The 26,526-nt window shown below is 39.1% G+C and overlaps 2 protein-coding genes and 1 long non-coding RNA gene across 5 annotated transcripts; 1 reads left to right on the top strand and 2 right to left on the bottom strand.

Moving 5' to 3' along the window:
- Positions 1–231: 231 nt before the first annotated feature.
- Positions 232–13,287, bottom strand: mapk14a (mitogen-activated protein kinase 14a). Of its 2 annotated transcripts, none has more exons than XM_067526703.1 (12): positions 12,955–13,287; positions 9,433–9,562; positions 9,261–9,319; positions 6,255–6,366; positions 6,102–6,131; positions 5,719–5,766; positions 5,497–5,611; positions 5,321–5,392; positions 4,562–4,641; positions 2,201–2,279; positions 1,870–2,043; positions 232–1,746 (listed from the first exon to the last, which is right to left on the bottom strand). In XM_067526703.1, exons 1-12 carry the CDS (start codon positions 13,071–13,073, stop codon positions 1,682–1,684), a joined length of 1,083 nt encoding a protein of 360 aa, XP_067382804.1. In that variant the 5' UTR covers positions 13,074–13,287; the 3' UTR covers positions 232–1,681. The 2 variants fall into 2 exon arrangements, with proteins under 2 accessions (XP_067382804.1, XP_067382803.1); XM_067526702.1 differs by lacking the exon at positions 4,562–4,641 and adding an exon at positions 4,074–4,153 and having other exon boundaries at positions 12,955–13,285.
- Positions 13,288–13,372: 85 nt separating this feature from the next.
- Positions 13,373–16,820, top strand: LOC137139451 (uncharacterized). The gene is made up of 3 exons (XR_010916326.1): positions 13,373–13,650; positions 14,971–15,076; positions 16,695–16,820. It is a non-coding gene; the product is annotated as an uncharacterized lncRNA (long non-coding RNA).
- Positions 13,961–25,854, bottom strand: elapor1 (endosome-lysosome associated apoptosis and autophagy regulator 1). 2 transcript variants are annotated; one of them, XM_067526700.1, is made up of 22 exons: positions 25,718–25,854; positions 23,733–23,853; positions 23,410–23,590; positions 23,137–23,284; positions 22,969–23,049; positions 22,756–22,861; positions 22,492–22,641; positions 22,166–22,254; positions 21,795–21,972; positions 20,938–21,066; positions 20,569–20,659; positions 20,386–20,491; positions 20,167–20,304; positions 19,231–19,494; positions 18,369–18,545; positions 18,133–18,283; positions 16,101–16,194; positions 15,833–15,934; positions 15,522–15,648; positions 14,953–15,131; positions 14,665–14,830; positions 13,961–14,579 (listed from the first exon to the last, which is right to left on the bottom strand). In XM_067526700.1, exons 1-22 carry the CDS (start codon positions 25,802–25,804, stop codon positions 14,490–14,492), a joined length of 2,955 nt encoding a protein of 984 aa, XP_067382801.1. In that variant the 5' UTR covers positions 25,805–25,854; the 3' UTR covers positions 13,961–14,489. The 2 variants fall into 2 exon arrangements, with proteins under 2 accessions (XP_067382801.1, XP_067382802.1); XM_067526701.1 differs by lacking the exon at positions 25,718–25,854 and adding an exon at positions 24,479–24,510.
- Positions 25,855–26,526: the final 672 nt, after the last annotated feature.

The raw sequence follows: 26,526 nt of genomic DNA, 5'->3' as shown, positions 1-26,526 counted from the left end.
ATGTACTAATTATTGTATCATCTATTTTGAATTTGCTTTTGAATCAGCTTACAAGTACTTGACCTCAGTATATCACAAACCACTAACAGCAATTGAAAGCCACTTACTGTATGTACAAAGACAAAACTGCAGTGATTATCACACCTTCGCACACATTTCACAGCGTACTCAAGACTTGTTGAAAAACAATCACTTTTTTTGGTCCACACACAGACACAGACACACATACAGTTGTTTTATTTTTTAAAAATAAGTCTTTATTTGTTAAACAAAGGACTGAAAACGGTAAATATTCTGCTTGACTAAAAATAGTTTTAGGGATCTTTCAATTGTTTATAAATACCACCCCCACAAAGTATAAATACATCAGGAATCCCTTTTTAGACATTAAACCAGTATATCTTTGAGACTTTAGCACTTGACACTTGAAATTTCTCTAAACCAGAAAGAGACTCACACAAACACAAAAAACGTATTTAACCAATATACATGCTATAAGTGATTGCTCCATGACAGCCACAATAAAGTCAAATTTTAAAAATACAGCACAGATATTTACATTTTTTGAGCCAAGCATGTACCCATTAATATGTCTTTCTTATTGAAAAGTACTGTTCTTAAACAGCATAGGCTCAGATTTATCTGTGTAACCAACATGTGCATCAGTGTCTCATAGGGAATTTGAACTATCCAAAACATAAAAATGTAAAATTCAGTTAGTTAAAACTACACAGAATAGGTACGTTCTCAATATGTCAGACTTAAGAATATTAAATCTGTTTCTGTCACTGACATTAAACCCTTTAAAGTCATCAATAACTAAGTCAAACATAATTTTAAAAATACAAATAGGTGTGACAGCATGGCAGGGTGAGTGATAGACCAGCAAATTCATTTATCAACTGACAGACACAGCTTATTCATAAGTTAATGAACAGAATTGTAAAAACACAAAGAAGCACAGCAATAAGTCCAGGCCTTCCATCATCTCACATTCACAGTGATAAACTGAAGTCTGAAAATGTAAAAAAACATCTGAAGATTATAAAATAAATTTAAAATCATTAGAGAAAAGTGACATTTCCCAGCATTGGCGGTTTATAAATAAAAATGACTGTTCTCTCTCCTAATGATCCAATTACAGAAGCTGATCGAGGAGAGTGCTTGCTTGATAATAAACAATGACTGATAAAAGTGGATAGGCACATGTGTGTCTGAGAGTTTACAGGGCAACTTCATCAATGTTCAACTTGCTCCCTATGGCTTTAGTACATTAGTGTAATTGTACATGAATGCTTTTAAACTTCCCTCTGACTTCCCTGCATGAAACTATTTCTCCAGATGACATCACTCGGAGGTGTTTTCCATCATAAGGAGTTCAGCTGATGTCATCTGGAGGAGGTTTGGAAAAGCAGGTTGAGCATGATTACAAACTCCACAGTATAAGCGATAAGATGACATAATCTGAACTGAAGGTTCCTCCAGGAGGTGTTTTTTCAGCTAGGAGTAGAGAGACATTTTAATATAGGGAAGTCAGACTGATGTTTAATGTCATTTACTTATATGTACTACCCAAACTGGAACCAAAAGAACCAGTTTAAATATTGGTGAAGCGTCCTTTAATACGAACGGACATGTTCATTGATGTTAAAATTTAGGTCGATGTGGACACCACGTCTCATCACTCCATGTAATCCTCATCAAAGTTGGGTGTTTCAAAACTGCAAACCTCCTGATAGGTTAATCCTGCAAGAAATGAGAAAATGAAATTGAAATGCATATCAGGTCCCACTACTGTCACTACACCGTATGTTATTTCCGTGTTACAGATATGGGTCATACAGTATGAATAAACTTCTGATGACATACGTTTCCATTCGTCAATTGGCAGGTCACGGCACTCAAAGCTCTGGTCCCATGGCTCAGCCTCAGGCTCGTCATCTGGGTCATGGTACTGAATGAAATATGGGTGAGCCAGAGCCTCGGCTGCTGTTATCCGCTTGTCTGTGTCCAGAACAAGCATTTTCTCCAGGAGGTCTACAGCTTCAAAGTCATTAACAGAACTGAATTTCAAACAGACTCTAAAATCCATCATAGTTATAGTTATTCACAAAGGGGAACTTCAAAACAAAGTAACCACAAGGCGTGCACTGTAACATAATGAAGCAGATGTTGGGCAAAATGTTCTTTCTGGTATTACCTTGTGGGTTGGCACCAATGAACACGTCAGCAAAGTTCCTCTTGGGCATGTGTGGCAAAGAGTTAATGTAGGTCCTGGCCTGGGAAAACCAAACAGTAAATCAAATGTCGGCTCCCACTAGTATCAACAAGTTGCCCACATTTAGTACCACCTGATCTATAACGCTCACATTATCTCATGCTACAGATTCTGTTCAACGTATCCACTTACTTCATGTAATTACTGCTCAGTTGAAACATTTTACTTGCAGCTTTAAGCTGATTTACTAACCGCTTTAGCAGAATTCCACTGAAATAATGTCAGTTGTATTTTTATATCCCCACAAACCCAGAGGTTTTTGTGTTTCCTCATGCATGGGAACACTCATCACTGCAGTTCACAGTCAACAATGTCCCCTTGTGGTGAGTTGAAGTCCTTGTTACTGAGCACCCATGGCAGAAAATACAGCAACGTAAATATAAAACCAGTTCATTACTGTACAGGGACATGAGGTCTCAGTTAAGGTTTCAGATTTGTTAGTTTTTCCCTGAAGTGAGACATGGACAGTCAAAAACACATACACAGCTGCTGTTCATACCTGCACTGCAAGTGCAGCTTGCTGCAAATAAGTCACTGACAGCCCTGATGTGTTGCCAAGCAACATCAAGATGTCTTACTTTGCTCGAAATACAAGCACTAGGAGGAAAATAAAAATCACTCTTATAGATCTCCACTATAAAATCCCTCTCCATCCACTGGCCACTGATCAATGTTTACACAAACTGCTGGTTTTGATGTTGTGGTGGACAGGAGTCATAATGGGAAATGCTGGCCATGATCAACAGGGGTCCGAGTATACAGTAAATGGTATGGGAAGAGTCCATGCTGACTCTTGTCCACTATAAGATATAAAACCACCAAGAGGTAATAATGTTGTGGGTGATTAGTGTACATTTTACTTCACTATGAGTTTTACACTGCAAAACTCAACTTAGGAATCTCTGAGCTTGCATTAGGACTTGAAGACATGCATGTACAAGTATCATTTCTAGTCAATATTTACATATACAAATATCCAGGGTTCTCAGGTAGAGGGGAAAAGGGTGATGTGCTTTTATGATTTTTTTACTAGTTATATTAACTTTCACAATAATTATTTAAAGCAAATGCCCCGATGCATAATTGGACGGGACCTTAAAATGGTAAAACCTGTTTACACTAAAACCATTTTTATTATCCTGCGACCCTTGTCTCCTGTCTGAACAAAGATCATAAACAAAGGTTTAGTTTGCAGATTGACAAGCACAATTACAGCAAACAATGTTGAAAGGAGCAGGATAGCAAGTTTCCATAAATGTGCAACAAAAGCAGAAAGAAAACCAAAGGAGGAGGAAGCAATGAGCCTGGATATTGCGTGTGTGTAGGTTAATTCCTTTAAAGATATTTTAATACTACTTACTTGAAATGAGGAGCACAGAAAAGCTTTTACCACACAGGTTCAAAGTTGCATGTGGCAAACACGACACTTACATGCAATACGCGAATCACACACAAAATCCAAAGCAAATCACACAAATACTGTGATTAGGTGGAAAAATCCCCTGCTTAGAGGGTCCCAGAGGGTGAGCTGCTCCTTGCAGCCCACTTGACCAAAGTCCTTAGAGTCCTCTACTCTTAGTGTGTGTAAATAAAAATGATATATAATTGAATGTACATAAATACAAAACATCATCATACCATTTGAGTGCCAAAGTCCATATAAATACAGTAAACTGAGACAAGAGCTGTGTGCAGCTTTAACAACAAAAGGGTGTGTGTTACAGCAGGTCCGGCTGTCCCCCTACTGCCCCACTCTACGTCTGGTCTAAAGGAGTCATCTGTTGATCCTGCTCACCTCATGGCTGGGCATCCTGTTTATCATAGATGCTGGGGGTGTTCCTGTCAGACGCATTATCTGCTGAAGTTGGTTTATATCTATGAAGCTTGTGTCAAGGGGAGTAAGGCGACAGAGCAGAACTGATCAGAAGATGCATGTCAACCTAACACTGTGTAGCTTAAATCTAGATGCACAACAATGTTACGTTGAGAAACAAACTTCTTGCTTTAAAGCAAAATGTGACAAAAGAAAATTTGAGAAGAGAGTGAAAGAAACAACACGATATTTGGCTTTACAGATAGTCCGTGAAAGCCAGTGCTCAATCACACATGCCACAATAATCTCACAACAAACACCATTTAATCCACCTTGTTAGAGAGGCACAAAGCAAGTCTGAAACCCACAATGGATGAAAAACGTGCTGTCAGTAAGATAGTAGCTACATCAAGTGCTCAGCAGAGTGGCAAGTTTAGAGCAGAAAACCTTGCAAAACTTTGTGAACTCACAGCATCTGAAGATACTTTCATCAAGAGCTCAGGCCCTGGTGTTCCGACGAGCATCAAGATAAGCTTCAACTGATCAATGTCTACCAGCACTCAGTAAAGGAAGACCAGATGCTGGATGGAGGGAAACTTGTAATCTGACCTCCCTGTGAAATTTGTGTCACTTAAAAATGTCACATGATACTCAGTTTATTATATTATGTGTACAATTGGTGTGATTTTTTTAAATAAATAAAAAAAGGTGCACAGATAAGAGCAAGGAAAGCGTCTAAAAAAAAAAATGAAGTAAAATTAATTTTATAATGAATGCTTACAAGACAAAAAGAGTGGAAGCAGGAGACAGCACAGACATACACCCATTTACAAGTTCTGCCAGTGTGTAAAAACGAACAGATTGATAGACTGGCAGTAGTACAGGCAGAAACTGGACTTCAGCCAACAATAGATACCCATGGGTTAAAGAACATTACAGAGATAGAGTTTGTGTCATGCTGAGGAAGTTTGGAACCAGGCAATATGTGTTACATTTCCAATACTAAAATGGCTCAGGCAGCATCAAGTCGAAAGGGAAAAGCAGATCATAAGTGAAGACAACAAAGAAGCATTGTGCAATAGCATCTCATATTGTGCTGATACAAACATCATAAGTCCTCACTTCCAAACCAGTGTTGACAGGTGTAATTTGTTACGCAGATAGTGGGCCTGAACAGTAAGAGCTAGGTGAGCTCTGAATGTACTGGGACTCTCATATGAAAAGGATACGGTCAGTACCAGGAAACAGAGTTCTTCCTGTGAGGAGTTCAGCCATTATACATCCCACTGACCAAATGTCCACTGAAACACAGGCAAACAGGACACAGACATGAGGTTTCTTCTACCATGATCTAGAGAAGTCACCGAGGGAGATAAAGAGAGCTTTTCAAAGTCATCTACTGTACCTGTCATGTTGTAATGCATCCAGTTCAACATGATCTCTGGTGCACGATACCAGCGCGTGGCCACATACCCGGTCATCTCATCATCAGTGTGCCGCGCCAAACCAAAGTCCAAAATCTAATTTAACAGCAAAAAATAAATAAAAAAGCAGCTTTTGGTAGAGTAGTCCCATCTGTCTGCAGATTTAGTACAAATGTTTTCAATGAGAGCAGCAGTTCACTGACCTTTAACTCACAGTCTTCATTCACCGCAAGGTTACTAGGTTTTAAATCCTGAAGCGACAAAAGCCAGAAATGTAAAATCGTGTAATTTACATTTGGGTGAGGAGTATAATTTTGGAGAGAAAGGAATCTTGTTCTGGAGAAATTTTCCTACTTTTTATGAATGGGAATAAATCTGTTTCTACTTTGTTAACATAAAAAACATAACATAAATCCCTTACACCATTTGTACCACACAAAGTAAAGGTCCCGTTTATGACCTGCTTACCCTGCAGTGTTTGCACAGGCTGAACTCTGCCAAACAAGCAATGCCATAAACCTTTTTCCTCTTCAGAGTCAAAGACAAAAATGCATCAGTCACACAAAAAACAAACCAGGGCACTTACTCTATGAATGATGTCTGCTGAGTGAATATACTGGAGAGAGACAGAGGAGAATGTGTAGGTTTAATCACAAAATCAACTCTCAGATGTATTTCCTACTGCAAAAAAACAAACAAAAAAATGTTTCTTTATTTCTTGATTTCTGTATTAACTCACCTTTAACCCTCGCAGGATTTGATATATGAGGAACTGCACGTGGTCATCTGTGAGCTTCTGACATTTCACTATGTTGTTGAGATCTGCCCCCATTAGGTGAGTCACGAGATACCTGCCAGTGACAAAAGACCACAGGTTAAATAGGCACAAACATGAGAAGGCCTATGAATATTTTCCCAATTCACAAAAAAAACAAGCAAATATAAATATATTTGCATTTCCAAAACATTTTCAGAGAGTTGGTTGCAGGCTGAAACTAATTTCCCATATGACCATGTGAGCTTAAACTGGTTTAACTGCTACTTCTTCCCTCTCTCAGTTTAACTCCAGAGGCAGTGAAAGGACAAGCCCTTCACAAGTGGAATGTAATTTCACAACACACCCAGATAAATGGGCTTAATGAGACTGCATCAGCAGATAATTCAAATCTAATCCCACAGCTGTTTAAAATGTCCAAACAGCACGTATGAAAGAAGGAAAGATCAAGATGCTACTGTGGCAGTTTTGCAGCCAAAACACACAGCGCCATGTGCTGCTTGGCCAGCCTGCTGCACAACAGATACCCATTTCATGAACAGTTTTCTATTCTCACACAGCACAGACTGTGAGGCCTTAAATTAGCTCCTGGGTATGCTTGAACACACAGGGACACACACTGTTCAAAGTTCATTCCACCTTGGAAAATAAAAAAGAGATAAAAATAGTGACCTCTGTTTTCCTCTCACATATAGAAACAGGAGCCTTACCTGCTGAAGGTCTTTGTTTCACAGTCTGTATTTCTAAGGCTGAGGGGGACTACGAGCACAGCACCAACATATCTGACATTCATTCTTGGAAATCACGCTGCATGCAGAAACTTCCAATGTTTCCAGATGTGCAGAAACAGAATCTGCATTTCCTTTTAACTACCCGTGGCTCAGCATTTATGCAGTTTAACAGAAACCTCACTGCAAGAGTGTCCACCTCTTTAGCTTTACTTCAAGAGTCTACCATCCAGCACAGACTATATGTTTGACCCTTCATTGCCTTCAGGCCACCGTGACATTACACTAATCTGGGAGGAGGGTGGGGCATCTTTAGAGGACAGCTCTCTATTTCAACAGCAAATAAAAGTCACAGCTGCTTAATGTGTGAGGAAAAAGTTCCGATATATTTAGCAACTAGTGATATAATGTGAAGATGTGAGCAATTAATGTCAAGCATCTAACCTGAAGTTGAGAGACAATTTAACTGACCTGGCAAAGCTCCCTTTAAAACTTTTCTTTAGCATTTACAGTAGTTTTTTTTATTGTCGCATAAGAAACAATACTGCGCTAAAAATATAACTTCGGTGATCTGACCACAGGCAGCTCTCAACCTAAAAGCAGAAAACAAGGTAGCTCCAGAGGCTTCACACTCTTCTCTTGTCATTGTACTTTTGTGCTCTCGACAGTACTTCTGTTAAATTAAGTTCAATAGGCCATACCTCAGCAGAGCATCCTGTCAAAAGATCCATTGACTGTTTGTGCACTTTCCTGTGTAGTATCTTTAATTTTAGTCACTTGGATACATTTTGGAAGTTTCTGCAATTTTAAATTCAATTTGGAAATGTAAAAAAACTGCAATGCAGTGCTGTTTGGAATAAGTGACAGGGTCTACTTCCCAAAGAGACTGTTTGTATAGCAGAAGTGGTTCCACCTCCGCACTTTAAACATTACGAAAAAATATTCTGGATGACCATATAAACACATATCTGAATAATATCTGGTTGCCAGGAAAACTGGAAAACAACAAATACCTTGAGTTAGGAAAAGGTAAGATGCTTTTCACAAAGCAAATACCACCTATTCAATATGTAATGTTTAGAATGTCATTTACAAACTTAATTTATCACAAAATTACAAATGTCAAGATAATAACCTTCTAATTGTCCTGTGCTGTTTAGGGTTTTTGTTATGTGATCAGAGTGTCTAAGGACAGAGGGTGTCATATTGTACAGACTGTATAGCCTCCTGAACCAAATTTATAATTTTGAGCTATATAAATAAATCTTCATTTGATATAAGATATGAGCCTCTTACTCACTTGCATTAGATGTGGTAAACTCTGTAGCATTTATGTGACACAAATAACTCTCTAGGACATGTCATTGTATTTATTTGTACATGCCAAACTATTTAGTAAAGGCCTTGAAATCCCTACTTGATGACATATTAAATAGCTACTGCATATCCTCCTCTGTAATTGTATGACTTAGCTCAAATATGCATCAGTTCTTTTTAGCAATTGCTACAGATTCCCATGGTTCAAAATCAGAGAGTGCTGTTATGTAGCCTTAAATCTAGAGACTGATCTGACTGATCTGATCACTGGAGTTCACGCATTTTCCTAGTTTCATGTGGGTTTCCTCCCACAATAAAACACACGGTAGTTATCGAAAATAATTCTGCCAATGTTGTTGGCATAAGGTTTCAGATATGAGGTAGGTCTCTGACTGGTGCATTGCACACTGCTCCAAAATGGTTAGGATGAGTCAACAGAACAATCTAATCTTGATACAAGTTGCTCAGGGTGTAGAGAAGAGGAAGAGTCTGAAGCGCCACACTGGATTGGGAGGGGGGTAGTGAGTCACCAGCTAGAAGTCCACTTCCTACTTCTAACAACTTTCAACATATACAAACAACAACTACCTGTTTGCCAGCTGCACAGGAGCTACAGTTTGCTTCACAAAGCATAAAACCAGGAAACACTGGAAAGGAAGCTGGTGGTGAAATCACTTCTCTAGTAGCCAAAATAACTAACAGCGTAGACATTTTAAGAAATATTCCAGCCTGTTCAGCCTGTTGGCCTGCCTCCAGGTATTTCCCAGCCAGACACAGGACTGACTACTGCTGAGAAACTAAAGGCTGCTGTTTATTGAATAGTATTGTTAAATTGTGCAAAATTGTTGCTGAGGTGACACCGTGACCGTGAGCCAAAGGGCAGAGAATGGTACACTTGGGATATAGGTAACTAAAACAAACTCACACATCACTGAAATCCTTAAGAGAAGTAGCCGGAGTAAAGACATCTAGGAGGCTAATGACCTGCAAAAAAAAAAACACAGTACACAGTCTATAAGCAAACACAATCACTTTTGTATCCTTTGTTTTTTTGTCATCAAACAAAAAAAAAAGGGAAGAGAAACAAGTTGACTCACATTTTCATGATTCATGTGCTTAAGTAACCGCAGCTCTCTGTATGTTCTCTTGGCGTGAACGATGGACTGAAACGGGCGAGAAAGCTTCTTCACAGCAACCTTCATATCATTCTTCAATACTTTTGCAGAACTGTTGAAAAAGTGAGCAAAGACTTAGACCAATTTCAAGCAGAAACTTCATTCAGCTCAGAATGGGCTGTATTTGCTTCCAAAACCAAGGTGGTGCAGTAAGAGCTGCTGAAGGCTAGAAAAAGGGCAACACCAGCAGAAAATGTTATCTCTCAGCAGATTGGAAGCAGCCCTGCCTACAGGCTGTCCTGCACTCTGAAGACCGACTGTCTCCTGAACCCAACAGTTCCTCCTGCTCGGCTCACCTAACCCTAGTCATGGCGGGTGGATAGCCACCTGTAACTGCTGCATGATGCTGTAAACTGTTGAGGCCAAAATCAACAAGATTCATTATGCAAAAGAGTTAGACATGACATGCAACAAATAAATAAATAAAATAAACAAATGCATAATAAAATTCAAACATATCCTGTTCTAAAACTCTGCAATTATATGTACATGTCCCTTGACCAGACAGTTTATAAATGATGCTTATTTATGAATGTACTTCTAATTAAGAAAGCCAAGTTTTTTAATTTAAAGGACAAATTTCAGGTGGATCCTATCCCAAAAATCCACATTGATTAAGCTGCGCAGTTCCAGTATAAACTAACCGGTAAATGACTCACTGTAAACTTAGGGCAGAGTCCATACTGTATACACTGACAACATAAGCCTAGGGAAAAGAAAAATAAAAAAAATAAAAAGATCACAGTCAATGCCTTGGTGAGCTACCAGTAATCTGACCAGCAGCGGATTATCCTATTGCCCAGCAACAGCACAGCTGTACGCTTCCATTTGCAAAACAAGCATCTGTCCTCTAAATCAAGTGTACCACTGACAATGTGTCCTAGATAGTATCAGCACAACCTATTTAATCAAGACAAAACATTCACAAGGTCCATCTTGTACACATAGACGCTGTATATTTTGCACTGCCTATTGGCATTTTGGCTTAGATACTGAACTGCATTTTGTTCCCTTGTACTTGTAAATGTGTAATAACAATAAAGTTGAACCTAATCTAATCTAATCTAATCTAATGTGAAGATTTTCCCTTCTGGCAAAAAGCAGCATGAAGGAACTGCACCTGACAACCAAGAATCTCGAATATTCAGCACAACCTTTATCTCCAAGATAAATGTACATTTCTCTGTCAGTTAACATTAGTATTGGCAAGCTGAGCAGTGAAGTTTGTGGAGTGTGTGTCAGTCAGGGGGGCAGAGAGTGAACCTTCGAGGCTTGTATCAGTTTGAGTATGCAATGTCATCGATGACATATGAAGCGACATTTGGGGCTACTGTTGATGGGATGTTTGAGATATAAACAACACATACATGGTTATATGCAGTTGGGTTTTCCTGTGGTAACAGAAATCATGGCAGTTTGATTGTTGTTTACTGCATTGTAATGCCATGAGAACTGATTTTCTATGCGATATAGAAATAATGTGCAAAAAAGAATCCGATTGAGCACAAAGACTAAACATTATTTTTAGATAAAAATGTCTTACTGCCCAGTGGCACAAGCATGAAGAATAAGAGTCTTCTCCATTTCCCCACTTCCCATGTCTGCAGAGCATGTTCACTGTCTTCTCACACTTGCATTTTGATGTAATTCTGCATTTTATTTTAACCTGGCACTCAAAGTGCTATAATGAACTGTTCTGATCGCTAGGTGGATTTGTGGTGATTTGAAGTCATCTTTGAATTATCCAAATGGTACATACATGTAAGCACACTGGGTTTTTTCCAAGCCTAATCCGTTAATCAATCTCAATATAATTATATGAGCTTTGTACCGTTAAATTAAGACTATAGTAATAACTATATCTTTTGTGATGAGGTCGATGCATTTCTGTTTGTGTTGAACTGGATAGGGACATGTTAATCTACTCCTGGCCACAGTGGCCAGTACCTAAAATTGATCAGGTGCTAGCAAACCGGTAAATTTAAACAAATGTACAGCCATCGTTTAACATAGTGGGACTGCACCGAAGCTGAGGATGAAGATAATACAGCCATCGGTATGAATGGTCCTGAAATAAAAGCACTCTGTTACCTTAGATCACTATGTCAGCTTCAGTTAATTCAGTTGTCAGTCTGGTTTATTGACAGAACCACAATAATATTGTTTTGGTTAAGATTTTGTGTAAAGAAAAGACAGATTCATTCAATATCTTCGTAGAACAAAGTAGTTATTTGGGGAGACTTGTAATATATGTAGCTACATCAGAAAAAAGACAGAGGTCTGGGCCACAGGGACCTAAATGAGGGGTACAGTAATCACTAATCATCATCAAAGACTCACAGCTCAGATCCTAAAATTATGACTTGTGAGACAACATATTGCTAATTTTCTGATGCTATAGATTTTATGGTTTTTGAAAGACTTTTTGAAAGATTTTTTCTGTTTAGTGGGCATCACAGTTACATCGTAAAGGTTTATTCACTAGGCCTGCAACTAATGATTATACACTATACAACTGCTTTGCCAATAATTTCAACAATTAACAGACTTATCATTGAGTCTATAAAGTGTCAGAAAAAACAAAAGCTATGACATTATCAAATTTCAATTATATAAAACATGACACCAAACAAAATAAAATAGTAAAACCAGGACTCTTTTTGAACTGACAATTAACCAACAAATAAAAAGTCTAATCTAAAAAATGCGTTTTTGCATTTTCTGTGCAAATAATCGTGTTAACAGATCTATATTTACTTCACTATTCAAAAAGTGAAAATAATTCAGAAAACACTGGTCACAACTACTAATAGTTTCAACTCTGCGACTAAGGTTGATGGTCAAATTACTGATAATTTAATTATTAATTAATAAATAAATAAATATTTGATTAGCCAACACATTTTTGGAAATGTAAACAATTCCTGTCCAAATGTTTGTTCTCAGGTTTCTTCCAAAGCAAACCACCACCAGCACCAGCCCACATCTAATAACCTCATCCTAACTCACTCTACTACACATCCTGCTGTTTACACTGATAATGTAAATTCAATCTGTTTCCCCAAAGCAACATTATAATAACTTCTGTAAACAGGACCTGCAGCTCCGGTGTGTGAGTATTAGAAAAGCTGATAGATACTGTAAGTCTGAAAGACTCGCATGCTTTCTGCAGAGTTACGGTAAGTAAGCTGCTTCCTGTACGAAGTAATATGGTTATCCAGGCGAATCTGACTGGTCTTACGAGTAAATAACAGGACACAAATAACGACTCCACATGTTTTGTTGTTCAAAGACTGGGGGAGGGCTCCACCTTGTTAGACAACAATCAGGGCAAGCTAACCTACATTAGCCTCTCCAGCACAGGCCTCGTCCAAATGAATGGAGCGTAAGTTTGGCGACCAGGCTACGCAAAAGCACACACAAACTTCACAAAAAGGGATTTACCACACGGTTCCGTAGGCACCGGAGCCGACCGGGGACAGGTTCTGGTACAAATCCGGGACTTCCCATATCGTCTTGTTGACCTCCTGTCGATAAAACTTGGGTCTCTCTTTCTGCGACATTCCTGCAGAACCAGCAGACACCCGACCACCGACTTCACTTTCTGTTCCGAGAAGCGTTGCCCCCACTAAAAGTTTGTCCAAGTTACGAGAAAACGAGCTAGATCAAAGGTTTTTGTCTTCAGAGAATTTTCTACAATCTGAAGTCACGCGGCCACCTCCTAGTGAAATGTTGCAGAATCACCGTCTGCAGGGTGCACGTTACTTTTTTTTTTTTTTTTTTTTTGGATCTTCACGCTGTTTGTTCCTCTCTCCGCTGCTCGAGCAGACAGCTCCCGAGATTTCACCCCGCTTGCAACACACGTCGGCAGGTCTCGCGAGAAAAGGCACGAGACAACCGAGTTAACGAGAGCAGGACAGAAATCCGTGTTGTTTTCAGGTGCTACTGAAAAAATACGACACGAGAGGACTAAAATCTCATAAAAAGATTGGCCACGGTGGCGGCTGCTTTCTCTAAATGCAGTTGGAGACGTCGATATCTGGCTTTGTGTTCTTCTATGAAAAGGGGCTGGGGAAGAGAGACGTAGGCTCTCTCAACACAATCATTCACAGTAATCCTTCAATAAAACTAATTTATTAGGTAAATCTGTGTCATCTGTCATCTTGCCAACTCTGCATTTTAACTTTCGGTTTGTCATTGTATTGCTGTGCATTGCTCTTCCTGTAACATGCACATTCTTGTTTTTGGACAATGTATTTTTCATAATTAAACCAACAGCTACAAAAAATACTTCATATAGGGTCGTTGTAACTGGAAAACAAAAACATAAAATGCTAATATGAAAAGATTTTAAGGTATTATATAATACATGAAAAGTGTGAATTTATGTATTTGTTTTGTGCATTGCACCTGAAGGCAGCATAAATGTCATTCACATCTTATAGAGGTGCACATTTTGTTGTTTTTATTGTAGAAAATGTCTTCACTTCACAATAAAACAAGGTTATATCTTATTCTTAGTTGCAGCACAAATGGTCAGAAAAAGCTGTAGCAAATATAATTCATATATTGAAAACTGGACTGACTGAACAGTATGGCTGATCAAATAAAAAACAATTAGATAGGTTAATAAAAAGAGAGAAAAAAATGAATACACACTATTTAAAGTTATGTAACATGCGCACAGCCTTACAAATCTTTTAAAAGTGTAACTTCATCCATATTTTGGCTCATCTCAAAGACACACAAAAAATCTTTGAAAATAGAGAATATCCCCAATATGGAGACTTGTACTTCAGTATTAGGTTTGCAAACCTAAAATAATACTAAATAAAACTGTTACTCTATTTTAAATGCCCAGCAGTGAACCTCAAACTTTGTAATAAATAAAATGCATTGTTTTCAAAGACATCTATTGGAACTGGGCTGATTTTAAATCATCTTTGCACTTGGATAGAAGCATCTGTTTGTCCTCTGGTTTAAGCGTCAATGTCAGAGTCTTCCTCGTCTCTCTGCCGGAGTGACGATGATGACTTAAGTGGAACAGAGTCAAAACCATCTGATGATCTCTGAAAACACATCAATAATAACATGAAGCATGGATCGTGATGATAGTCATAGCTCAGTGTGTGACTAGATGGATTGGTTACTGACTTCTCGCGAGAAGGACTTAATTTTGGTGAAGAAAGATTTCTTGCTGAGGTCCATGAGGTCGTCCTCAGCATCCTCCCCCTCCATTATTGCACAGCTGTCTGCAGTGGGCAGCTCACACTCTTTACCCCCCGCAGTCATCTTTAGCTTGGAGTACTTATACTGAAGCCTGTAAATGGAGGAATAACATCCTGTCAACACAGGCTACATCGTTCTTTTTACTTACTACTATAACATGTTAACGCTTTGAGAAAAAACTGATAAAATAAATGTGAAGCTTAGTCATCTCACTTCCGTGTCTTCTTCCAGAAATAGCAGCTGATACCAATGAGCAGCACAGCAGCAGTTGTTCCAGTGGAAACACCAAACTTGAGCCAGAAATCCAGAGTCACGCAAGTGCTGACTTTTTGTGCCGGTAGGGACTCTCCCCCAAAACACTCCATCGGCTGCTGCCACACATAGGTGGTTTTCTGAAACACACATGCACACAGTGAACTGCCTGATCCTTTTGTATCATTTTTCATTAATGAATATTTCAAGTGTTTTGAAATGTATTATTGCTTTCTTGCAGAGGGTGAGAGGATTTATATCGCTCTCATATCTGTATATCAAATATGTAGCAACAGTCAGCAGATGGTCATCTTATAAAGGGACTGGAAATCGGGGAAACAGCCAGCATCACTCAGTGAAATGGCATTAAATGTTTAATTTTATGGGGGGGAGTTGAATATGTCCGAATATTTCTTGTTGTTTCTTACACTTAAACAAAAAACATTTTGTTAATTAACTAAGTTGCCATTAGACTAGATCTGTTACAACTCAAATGTTTTCAGTGTGTCCATGTGCCGCTGCAGCACTACCTGTATTCCCTGGATACAAGCACTGACAATCTCTTTGTAGTGGTCTCTGGTACAAAGGGGGCATGCATGCTGACTCTGCCACAGAAAATGGAAAGTACAGCCATCACATGTCCCTTGTGGACAGTTACTGTGGAGGGAAAACAGGAAGGAAAGTTTTACAAGAAAAAAACTTTATCTCCAAGGAATTACTTTGTCTACAGCTCAGGCTCAGAGAGCTCAATATGTGAGATGTCACTGCTAAAGGTTCCAAATCAAACATCAGGGTTACTACTCTGAGGCCAAAAGTGGAGCTTGTTCATGATGTAGGATACCTGGGCAGGGTTATGTGGTCTTTAGCAGTCACTGTGGAATTGCACCTCAGTCTGATGGAGGCTGACCTGCCTTGTTTACATGCCTGCGTTGTCTCACTGGACCTGGGGATGTCACAAACATTTCAAATATAAAGTTTTTACCTTCCACTGTGTGATATACAGTGTTTTATTTTTACTCTATTATGTTTTCAATCATAATTGAACGCATAATTCTCAGCATTTACTATTAAATATTATAGGTATTAAAAGCATCACAACAGATACATACTTGTAATAGAATATGACATCTGACAGGGTGGACACGGCAGGAAACAACCAGTTTGGAGAAGAGATGCTACCCAGAGTTGTGTCAGCAGTCAAGCCTTCACAAGACACGTAGCATAGTGTTATTAACTGATTAATGACATACATATATTGTAAACCAGATGCTCCAAACTGTTCTTAGAAACCCCAAGCAATGCTCATTCTGACACCTATTCACAGGCTATATGTGTGTAAACTGTGATGAGTTTACACAAAGAGAGATTTGCTTTTCGAACCATTTATCTGGATTGTTTTTAAAGGCCTGGAGTGGTAAAACCACACTATAAAGTATGAAACTACTCAGGTATTAGATTAATTATTAGCCATAGTAGAAGCTCTGTTATTTGGAACAGTGCAGAGCTCTAGATTCCTCTAGACTCCATGTTAACTGCAACCTGCTAACATGCTCAGAATGGCAACCCAAAACTCTAATAGCCCGTGTAACATTTCACATTGTCATCTGTCAGAAGTTAGCTTTTACGTTCCTCTTATCAGTATTAGTTTTTTCATGTGTGTCTTTTGTTTTTTTTTTGTCTTGCGTTTTTATTTGTCCCGGCAGTTCTCCCTTCCACCTGCTAAGGCTCCCCACCACTCTCTTCCACCTCCATCTGCCTCTGACCTCTCATGGCTTTCCATGAGATGTCCTCAGCTGACACCGGTCAATACACCTGATCCACATTCATCCATTCATGTTCATCCTTGTTTTCCCTGTGGTTTGTTGTTACTTATACCTTGTCTTGTTAGTAGCTTGTTTACAGGGATTTTTTGTTAGTAGCTCTCAAGCCTTTGTAGTGATCTTTTTGTTCGAAATTGTCCAGCATATTTATCTACTTCCTACATTTTGTAATGAGCGCTGTTGTTTTCTAGACTGTTAGTAAAGTTATTTACCTACTACCTTTGTAGAGAACTTTTTCCTCAGTTCTTATGTTGTGTTTCTGTCACTTATTGAATAAACCAGTTTGACTGCACTCCTAGTCCTGTTGCTGACTCCTGCTTTTGGATTCCTGTGCGTGTGAGAATCTCATCATTTTACTTGAGTTTCTTAGCAACATTTCCTAGTTATCACTAAACACAATCCATGGCTAATGTTGATGTAAACAAGTATTAATACACTTTTTAGACCTTTAAGTATTACATTTTAAATATAACGTGATGATGGTGTTATATGAAAAGTCAACAGGATTACCAAACTCACTCTGATTTATTCTAAGGAGAATATTTAGGCCTATAAGAGACATTTCACACATAACCACAAATGTCAGCCTCGTGGTGGTATAAGCTGAAAATTTATGTTCACCACAAACATTCATCCTCTGGTGAAAATAAAAATCTGTGCAAAATATCATTGCAATTAAACCCGCTCAGCTAGTGTGACTAAAAGGGAATTCAAAGCAAAAGCATACAAACATTAATATTGTATATTGCTTTCTCTTATTTTGTACATTTAAACAGATGCCCTCTGAATTCAGATAGACAGAACAGCACAGACAGTAGTGTAGAGATAATCATTTCAAAATTTTTTTGAGGCAGATTTGCCCTCCTAATCAACAGTTTCAATTATTGAGTTTTCTTTTTGTTGTTGCTTGTTTATTAAGTTTTGGAGCATTCTCAGTTCTTGCAATTTCATAATGATTGCTACTAGAAGGGCTGGGCAGAGTGTGGCAGATGAAAGAAGAGCACAGCGGAGGAGGAAGAGGGAGGACTAGGTGGCTTTAAGCTTTTCTCAGTTCTATCAAATATTTGTTATTACATTAGCAGTAGTCAGAGTTCATAGTTTGTTTCATTTCCGTTTTTTTGTTTCAGTTTCATTAGGTTTGTGTGTGTGTGGGTGTGTGTGTGTATGTGTGTTTGTGTGTGTTTGTGTGTGTATTTGTGTGCATGTGTGTGTGTGCGTGTGTGTTTGAAAGGCACACACAGTTTAAGTCTGGTGTTAAAAGTCTCTTGAAAAATATATTCCTACATAGCTACATTTTATGGATTCAGTATTTAGCCCATACCAATAAGTGAGTCTCCAATAAGAAAAGGCTGAGAAGACACTATACTCTGGCTCCTGATTTCAGAGGGAACCACAGTGGACTGACAGACGTAGCCTTTGACCTCTCTCCCACTCTCTGTTACATTGTCCACACATGTAGCTGGCACTCTGCCCTGTAGGAGAAACATTGCAGGTTAAAGTGTACATCAAACATAATTTCACAAAAATAAAAAAATACTAGCAGTACAAGTTTATCACCTCTTTCCCACACAGAGCCACATTAAAGTTTTGCAAATATTTCAGGCCTTTGCTGGTAAAGCGGGGGCTGCTGTGGAAGCTGGTAACGTTGGCCAGAGGAGAAAAGTCGTAGCGCAGCAGAGCTCCTTCTCTCGTCTGCACGTCCAGCGTACAGTCATTGACACAAGCTGAGTGGGCCTGCAGGGAGAAGTCAGGGGATTAATACATAAATTTACATGGAAACCATATTTAGTTTACAGTGGGAGGAATAATATTACTTGGATATGCTGACATACAGCATTTTACCTGCCACCTAAACGCAGTAGATGGAATCTCATAAGTGGATATGTTTTATATAATTGTGTGTTTTTGTTTTATTTTAGGTTTGATGTTGTTAGATGTTGTTTTATGGTCCAGGTTGATATGTATGTAATTCAAAATCAAAGAAAAAATGTAAAGTGACTTTCATAATTGAATAAACAAATAAGGAAATAAAGAAATTAGCATTTTGAATTTTGTACATGGAGGTAAGTTTAAGAGAGATAGAACAAGCACTGAATATTGTCAACTGAGATACAGATATAGTTTGTTAAAAAAAAATTCCACATTAATGTTTTTACATACTACATACTCTTACTATATTTAATGTAAAGTATTTTCTCTTTCATTGATTGTGTTTAAAGCCCTCTGCTCTTTGCCAATAAATAATATTTTAATAAAATTTAATTATTTAATTTTAGAAAAGTGTTTTTATTTTTACCTAAATCCGGAGAGGCTGTGTCTGAAAAGCATGAAAATGACTCATTGAAAATACTTCACCTAGTAAATGTTTTAACTCTTCTCATGTTGTTAACACCCTCAGATTCTCTTTTGTTCTCCTTACCTTGTTACTCTTTGTGTTTGGTCCACACAGAATACAAGCAGCCTCTCCAACAGGATGCTCAGCCTTGATGAAGGTGTTTGGTGGGCAGCTCTGGCACTTCCCTGTCCCGTTTACCATGTAGTGTCCCAGCGGGCAGGGGACGCAGGCAGAGCCAGCCTCAGCGGAGCTCAGGGCACAGCGACGACACTGCGAGGCTACACCTCCTACAACGTTGGTGATGTGGATGGAGTAGATCTTTGCAACGTCAGCACTGTATTTCCTCTCCTGAGGGAAGAGAAACACCAGGTGTCACTTCACATACATTGTAGTGGTTTGTGCTGTTTAAAAGGCCACTTAAATCTTTTTTAAGCCTTTTATTTCATACTGAGTGCTTATATATTGCAAATATTTTTTGGTGACACATCAGTGCAATAACTGGGGACAAACCCACTGACTGAAATTCATTTATTCATTTATAGTGTTTATCACTACATTTAGTGCTTCGCACATTCTTGTTCCTCTTGCATCATATTCACTGATCCGTTTAACATTAAAACCACCAAGTGCTGTTAACATTGAAGCTGATCAGTGCTTAAAGTTTATACTACTGTGCTACACCAGAAAATGTGAGTCCTTCTTCAGGTTTGACTGTAATTTTAACTAAAAAAAGCTGAAAAACAGGTTACAAAGTCGAAAGCAAAAGAAAGAGGAAGCAAGAACAAATATACATACACAGTGCACACAACTCGCTATGACTGGCTTCTGTAGTATTGTAGTAATATTCACTGAACAAAAATTTACTTCACATTAATTGAGTCTTAAACCTACAAGCTGAACCAGTCCACTGTTAATGATGTATGACTGTGACCAGTAATAAAAAGTTATGTCCAACACTGACATACCTGGTAAGGTAAAAGTGTAGCTGAAGTCTATAGAGTATTTGTTGCTGTGTCTCACCATGTTAAATGTATCTGTTCGCTGAAATGTCCAGGTGAAGCTGACCGTGCTGTTGCTCTGGATCAGGTAGGAATACGACTGTTTTCCTTTGCTGCCATTCCACTGCTCCACCACATTATTGTTCCACTCGTTATAACCCTGCAGAAACATACACTCACTTCTTAGATTCCATTCATAGTAATACTGAACACGTTCCCATAAAGAGCTCCATCAACTCACCGCCAGGAAGAAAAATTTGCAGTTGGTTGAACAGATGGTCTCAAAGACAAAGGTGATACGAGACAGTTCACTCCTTTCACTGTCTTTAGCCATGGACTGAGGCAGGCTGTGGAGACAAGTGACAATGTATTCAACATTTCCCACACTGTACCTATGTGTGTATTTCCTTCAGTGACTTCAAACCTGTATCCAGGGACGTTGAGTGTGAGCATCAGGTATTCTGTGTCCTGATCCCCGGGGGTTGTGTAAACATACTCTCCAGCCACCTCCCATGCTGTCAAAAAAGGACAGTAACACACTCCTCAGCTGTATCTAGTGAGTTATCTTAACAAGTTTTTTTTATTTGGTCTCTTTTATTTCAAATGAGCGTAATTAGATTTTGTGCTTTCTATCATCCTTGGATTTATGTAAGTTTTTTCTTACCATATTAACAAGCACAGACACATGTGACAGTGCTGATATTCATTCAGCAGTATGTCGAAGCGATTATGAGGATGCTGCAGAGATGTCTAACCTCTCTGACACTGTGTGGCCTGATAATAAGACTCATACCTGTGTTGTGGTTGGAGGTGCTGAACTCTGGTCTGAAGATTGAGCTCCTCATGTTGCTCGGCATCATGTTCCACCATTTGTACTCAAATCCCACCACCGGCTCAGTACCAACAGGGCACTTAGCACAGGCTGTAAATAAGTAAAGTGTTATTATGTTGCTGGAAACATATAGATTGTACTATGTGCTAGTATTTATAATTCAACTGCAGGCAAAATTCCCTCAAGATGGAGAACTATTATATGGAACGGCCAGATGGTCATCACATCACATCACATCACATCACTATAACTGTGTAAGGCCAAGCTCTATGAGCTTAAGAGATAGTTCACATTATACAACTCCCTCTACCAGCTCTGCAATAGCTCTGGTTTACTCTTTCGCTCTGCACAGTCCTTCAGGTAGTCATCCTAATGAACTTATGATAAATAAGAAGCAGTTCTGTACTGTAAGTCTGTGTTGTATACTGTAGTTTTGAGTTCAGAGCTCAAATTCATGACACTAAATTACAAGAGAGACTGGCTTTAATAACGTGATGTAGGGAAAGTCTGGTTTCTGATACTACTGTCTGCACCTTTATTCTAGGATGAGCTACATTGTGTCAGAAACATTTAATTACCTCTGAGAATACAAAACTGTTACTACTTTTACTTTTTCTATGTGATTGTTTTAAATACTATACTGTTGCCAGTGTCCGTATTTGAGTAAATGGATTGTACTGTAAAGATCTTGTATATAAGCAATTTGCTTTCAGGTCTCCCCAGTCAAGGGGTAAATTAGCTTTTAAAGAAATCCAAGCATCAAATTATGAACATCTTAAACAAATTTCCAGTGGACTGTGAGTTTACTGCTTCAGCACCTGTTCCATTTGAGTAGAAACTGTTGGTGCAGGGTTCACAGTTGGAGGAGTTTGTGACAAAGAAACCAGGGTTACATGGTGGACAGGTTTTCTTCTCCCCTGATGCAGGAAGGTTCACAGCTCCTTCAATGGTCTCGTTACAGATCTTGGGTTCAATCCACTTGTACATGAGCTGGGTCTGAGACAAACAACAAGCTCTGCATGAATGCATGATAGAAGCTATCACACAGCCCAGACAATTTATATGTAGGGAAACCTAATAGTTAAACAGATGGTTGTGGCTAGCAGGATACAGACAGTCTTCTCTCTGTGTGTTCATCACTACCAAAGCTGCATAAACTGTGCCACCGCACGTCTTTATTCTACTTTACCTTTCCCTCGGAGTCACAGGGAGTGTGGGTGTAGAAATAATCACTGGTAGTACATGCAGGCCTCGGTGTGCAGCTCCCTGAACCAGCCTCTGGAAAAGTAGAAAGCGAGACATGAGAAACAGCCAGCGGGGAAAAACACACAGCGCACATTAAGATCCTGTGATAAGGCACTCTCAGTAGTATTTGCATACAGATTACCATGTGTGAGCCAGTATGCAAATACATAATGGTTGTAAGGTTAGACACATCTGCCTTGTAATTTAAGGAACTTGATGCTAGGTAATATGACTCTGTGGACAGAACAGTAGAATTGTAAACAGACATACCTGAATATGTGCCCTGTTCACACTGATGGCAAACAGTTGCACCCTTTGTGGAGTAGGTGTCAGCAGGGCAGGGGGCACAACGGGCAGATCCTGGATTTGCACTGTGTGTACCAGGTTTACAGTGGAAACACTCTGATGTGTAGGCCACCCCTGTAAGAAAGCCATCAGTCAGCTTTTAATCATTAACAGGAAAAAAGAGCTGAGGAGTGAACAAATGTTTGAAGCTGCCACACACAGTACAACACAACGCAAGTGTGAAACTACCTGAGACGGCAATGTTCCTTAACAGCACAGGTTTCACAGCACTGCCCATCAGAGTATATGTGGTGGTTCTCCAGTACAGCACGTTGTTGCCTTTGTTCAGCTCAACCTGCACAGAGTCCATTTGAGAAATGACAGAGGATGTTACATGACAAAGAGAAGCAGAGAGAAAAGAAGAGTTGTTGCAAACGAGTGTACAGAAGGGCCCACACAAACCCTGTGTTTACTCCAGTCGCTTTCAGAAATTTTCATCCACCGGCTTATGGAGGCTGTAGACTGACACTGGTCATTCTGAACCTACAAAAAGAGAGTAAGGAGAGAGAGGTTATTAAAAAGTCCCATCTAAAAACAAAATGTCTTTTCAACAACAATTTAAACACTTACAAAGAACTCAAAGTAGATACTGGTGTCTGGGTAGAAATATTCGAAAGTCACAGTCCCAGGTTTCTTCAGACTCACAGCATATGACAGCATTGCAGTGCATTCATCTGTGTTTGAGGCTATGTAATCACCCTTTGGTGTCCAGGTTGAACTAGGGAAAAATCAGCAGCAATGCGGCCTGATGAGCTTCACAAAACCAACATGGTGGACTTGGATAAACAAAGTCAAGACAAAAATACAGTACAAACTCTGAAAATAAAACAAGTCTAAACTAACTTGGAGCAGTCTGTTTGGGCAGCCCCACCATTCACTGTCACTCCATGGGAGACAAAACCTGTTGGCAGGCTGTCCCACTCATCAAAGGCCACGCCAGTGCCCAGAGAGTAGGTGCCTGCAGCACACTTCTGACACTGTTGCGAACGCATGTCAAGGAACTCCCCCTCACTACAGGAGAAGGCTACAAGAGAGAAGAGGCCTCATGGAGAAGTGCATATGGTGATGCGCAGATGCAGTTTCTTATTCACACATTAAAGCTTCCACATGGATTGCCAGCGAACAGAAAATGTATAGAATGAGATGTAGTAGAGTAGAATACTCACTACACTGAGTGCCTTTGACTGGATCTGGAAGGCCTGTGCAAGTGTCAGCTTTGTTGGGCACTGCCACTCTCCACCGTGACCCGAGTACGTCACACTCTGTGTACTCAAAATGATAATCTGACTGCAGGCACAAAACAAAGTGTAAGTTTCGCAAAGCTAGATAAAAAAAGCACCATATCCACAGCATTCATACTCTGAGGTTTTTTTATCTAGATATTGTCTTAAGCGGGTTAAACATTTTCATTTAGTCCGTGGTGATGTTTTCAAATGTTTTTTTGACCAAAAGTCCTAAACAAAAGGATATTTGTTAACTCACATGTACAATAAATAAAAAAGCATCAAAGTTTTTGCCTAAAAATGTTTTGCTTATTAAATATCAGAACTTGCTATGTTAATTATTGTTCCAGAAACCTTGCAGCTCTACAAAGGAAACAGCAAGCCTGTGAAAAGGAAGTAGCACTTTCGAAGAGGCTGTGAGATTGTTTTAAATCGTTCATATCTGGAATTTCTTTCCAACACTAGACCAGCCTTTTTCTCAAATAAAAGCTGAGGCAAATATTTGTGGAGGACTCCGTCTGAACTGCTCTTTTAATCTCACTCATCAAGGATGGGCCACAACTCTGAAACTTAAGGCTTTATTTACTTAGCCAATGACAAACATAAAATGTCAGTGTTGTCACAGGACTTTGGAGACAAAAGGAGCTCAGGTGCAAAGGGGACTATATTTGTCAAGTTTTTGTTTTTACCTTTGTCTTTTTTTTACAGTAGGTGACTGACAAACACTGTCCCACCCCTGATGATCGTCTATGGGATATGACAGAATGTAAGATTACTCTTGTAAATCCCACACTTTTGGAAACACAGACAGACAGTGTAATCTTAAGATTTGGTCCCCAGTCAACAGGTCACTCATCACTAACACAAGCAAACACTGCCCCATGGGATTAATATTTAACAGAAACACAGAAGCAGCAGCTGTTGCAGCACCTTTCTTCTGAGTGTTTTGGGTATCAGATGAACATGAGAGGATCTGGTGTAAAAATGCATCAAGCTGGAGATGTGCTGATGCCTAATTGCCTCCTTTTAAACAAACATGAAGAAACTAAGGTAACGGGACATCATGACCACTGTGTTTCAAGGTCAGTGGACGGGCGAGGAAACATGGAAACAATCTCACCTGGTAAAAGCAGATGCTGCAAGACCTTCTTCTTTCAGTAAAGCTAAAATAAACCCACAAGTCTCTGGTGCCACACACTTTAAAGTAATATACAATGTATGCTGAATAAAAAAAACTTGAATATTATCAAACGTTATTATGTTATGCAAATTGAAAAGAGATAGAGAAGGATGAGAGTGCAGCAGATATGAAGGTTCTAGTAAAACAATTTTGGGATAACCAGTCAGATAACAACACCACAGTGAGTGAAAATGAATGACTAATGTAATTCCAGCACTTGCGAGAGAAACATATGTTCAGTTCCCAACACAGTATGTGAAGGAAGAGCTTCAATGGCTGTGCTTAAACAAGCACTGAGCATCAATTTAAAAGTGCCAGAAAATCCAATTTTCTTTATTGTCTTTTTAAAGTCTATCATCCAACAATACAAGTTGAAAACACTGCCTGAATGGGTTTCATTATAGGACACCTGTAACATGGTGAAACATATAAAGAGGCTGTAGCAAAATATCTTTTACAATGTTCAGAAATTTTGTATGTTGATATTATCTGCATACAAAGCTACAATATTGAGAGGCCATCCACATTGCACAGCGGGCTGAGCTTTCTTTTATCTTTGAATCTTAGAGCAACACGTTTGACTGTGTTTGGATTTTAAATTCATTTTACTTCATTAAATTCATTTTAATTTTGAGTGATGGTTTCCATTTTGAACATGGTAAGACCGATGCACACAGTTTTTTCAATAGTTAGGAGGCTAGTTAAATATATAAATGGCTAACGACAAAAACAAGCTCAAACTCCTCACCTCCTTGCACATGGGTAAATCCGCAGCTGTTTGCGAAAAAAGCAGCCACAGTATGAAGTGGCTCGGGTGAAGCATATGTCGCTGCATCGTCGCCTCCTGTCAGGCCAGAAGTGATGGAGACGCAGGAGCAGCGGGTTGACCTGCGCCCTCAGGTGTTGGAGGCGCGGCTTCTCTCTGAACAAACACTGGGCGGTGACAGGCTCTGCTGCCTGTTGTTGCACTGAGGCGTCATTTAACTACAGACGTCTTGAACCGCACTGACAAGTTTTACCTGCCTCATTATGATTCGATATGTCCATAAAGTGACGATTCGGCCATTTTCACAACTGTTGGCTGGTGCAGGCCCCGAAATTCGTTCCTTTGTAGTAAATTTAATATTTGACGTTTTTGGTTGAATTATTAGTAATTAGTAATTCATGGCGCACATAAATTAATGTTAACAAGGCCTGTTTTAGATGTCTGCAAAAATGAGTCACATGTGGATTCCACATTCATGCACAGATGCATACTTTTAGATAGTTCTTAAACAAATTTTCACAATAGTGCTAAAAAGTGGAAACAAACTTTTAAGAAAGTGAACAACATGGTTACAAATAATTAAACGATATTCATTTAAAAAGAATTATTTTGATTTTGTAGCTAGTAAATGCAGGACTGATTTTAACTACATTATGGCAGCTTGTTTGAGTGATAATAAGTTTTATGTGTTGGTTATACATCTGCAAAGTAATAACTACAACGGTCAAATCTGTGGAGTAAAAAGCACAACATTGCTATTAAACTGTAGTGTGAAATTTAAAAACAGAAAT

The sequence above is a fragment of the Channa argus genome, chromosome 13 (assembly GCF_033026475.1).
Source record: "Channa argus isolate prfri chromosome 13, Channa argus male v1.0, whole genome shotgun sequence".
In the NCBI taxonomy this organism is placed as follows: Eukaryota; Metazoa; Chordata; class Actinopteri; order Anabantiformes; family Channidae; genus Channa; species Channa argus.
This window is presented reverse-complemented; position numbering and strand designations above follow the sequence as displayed.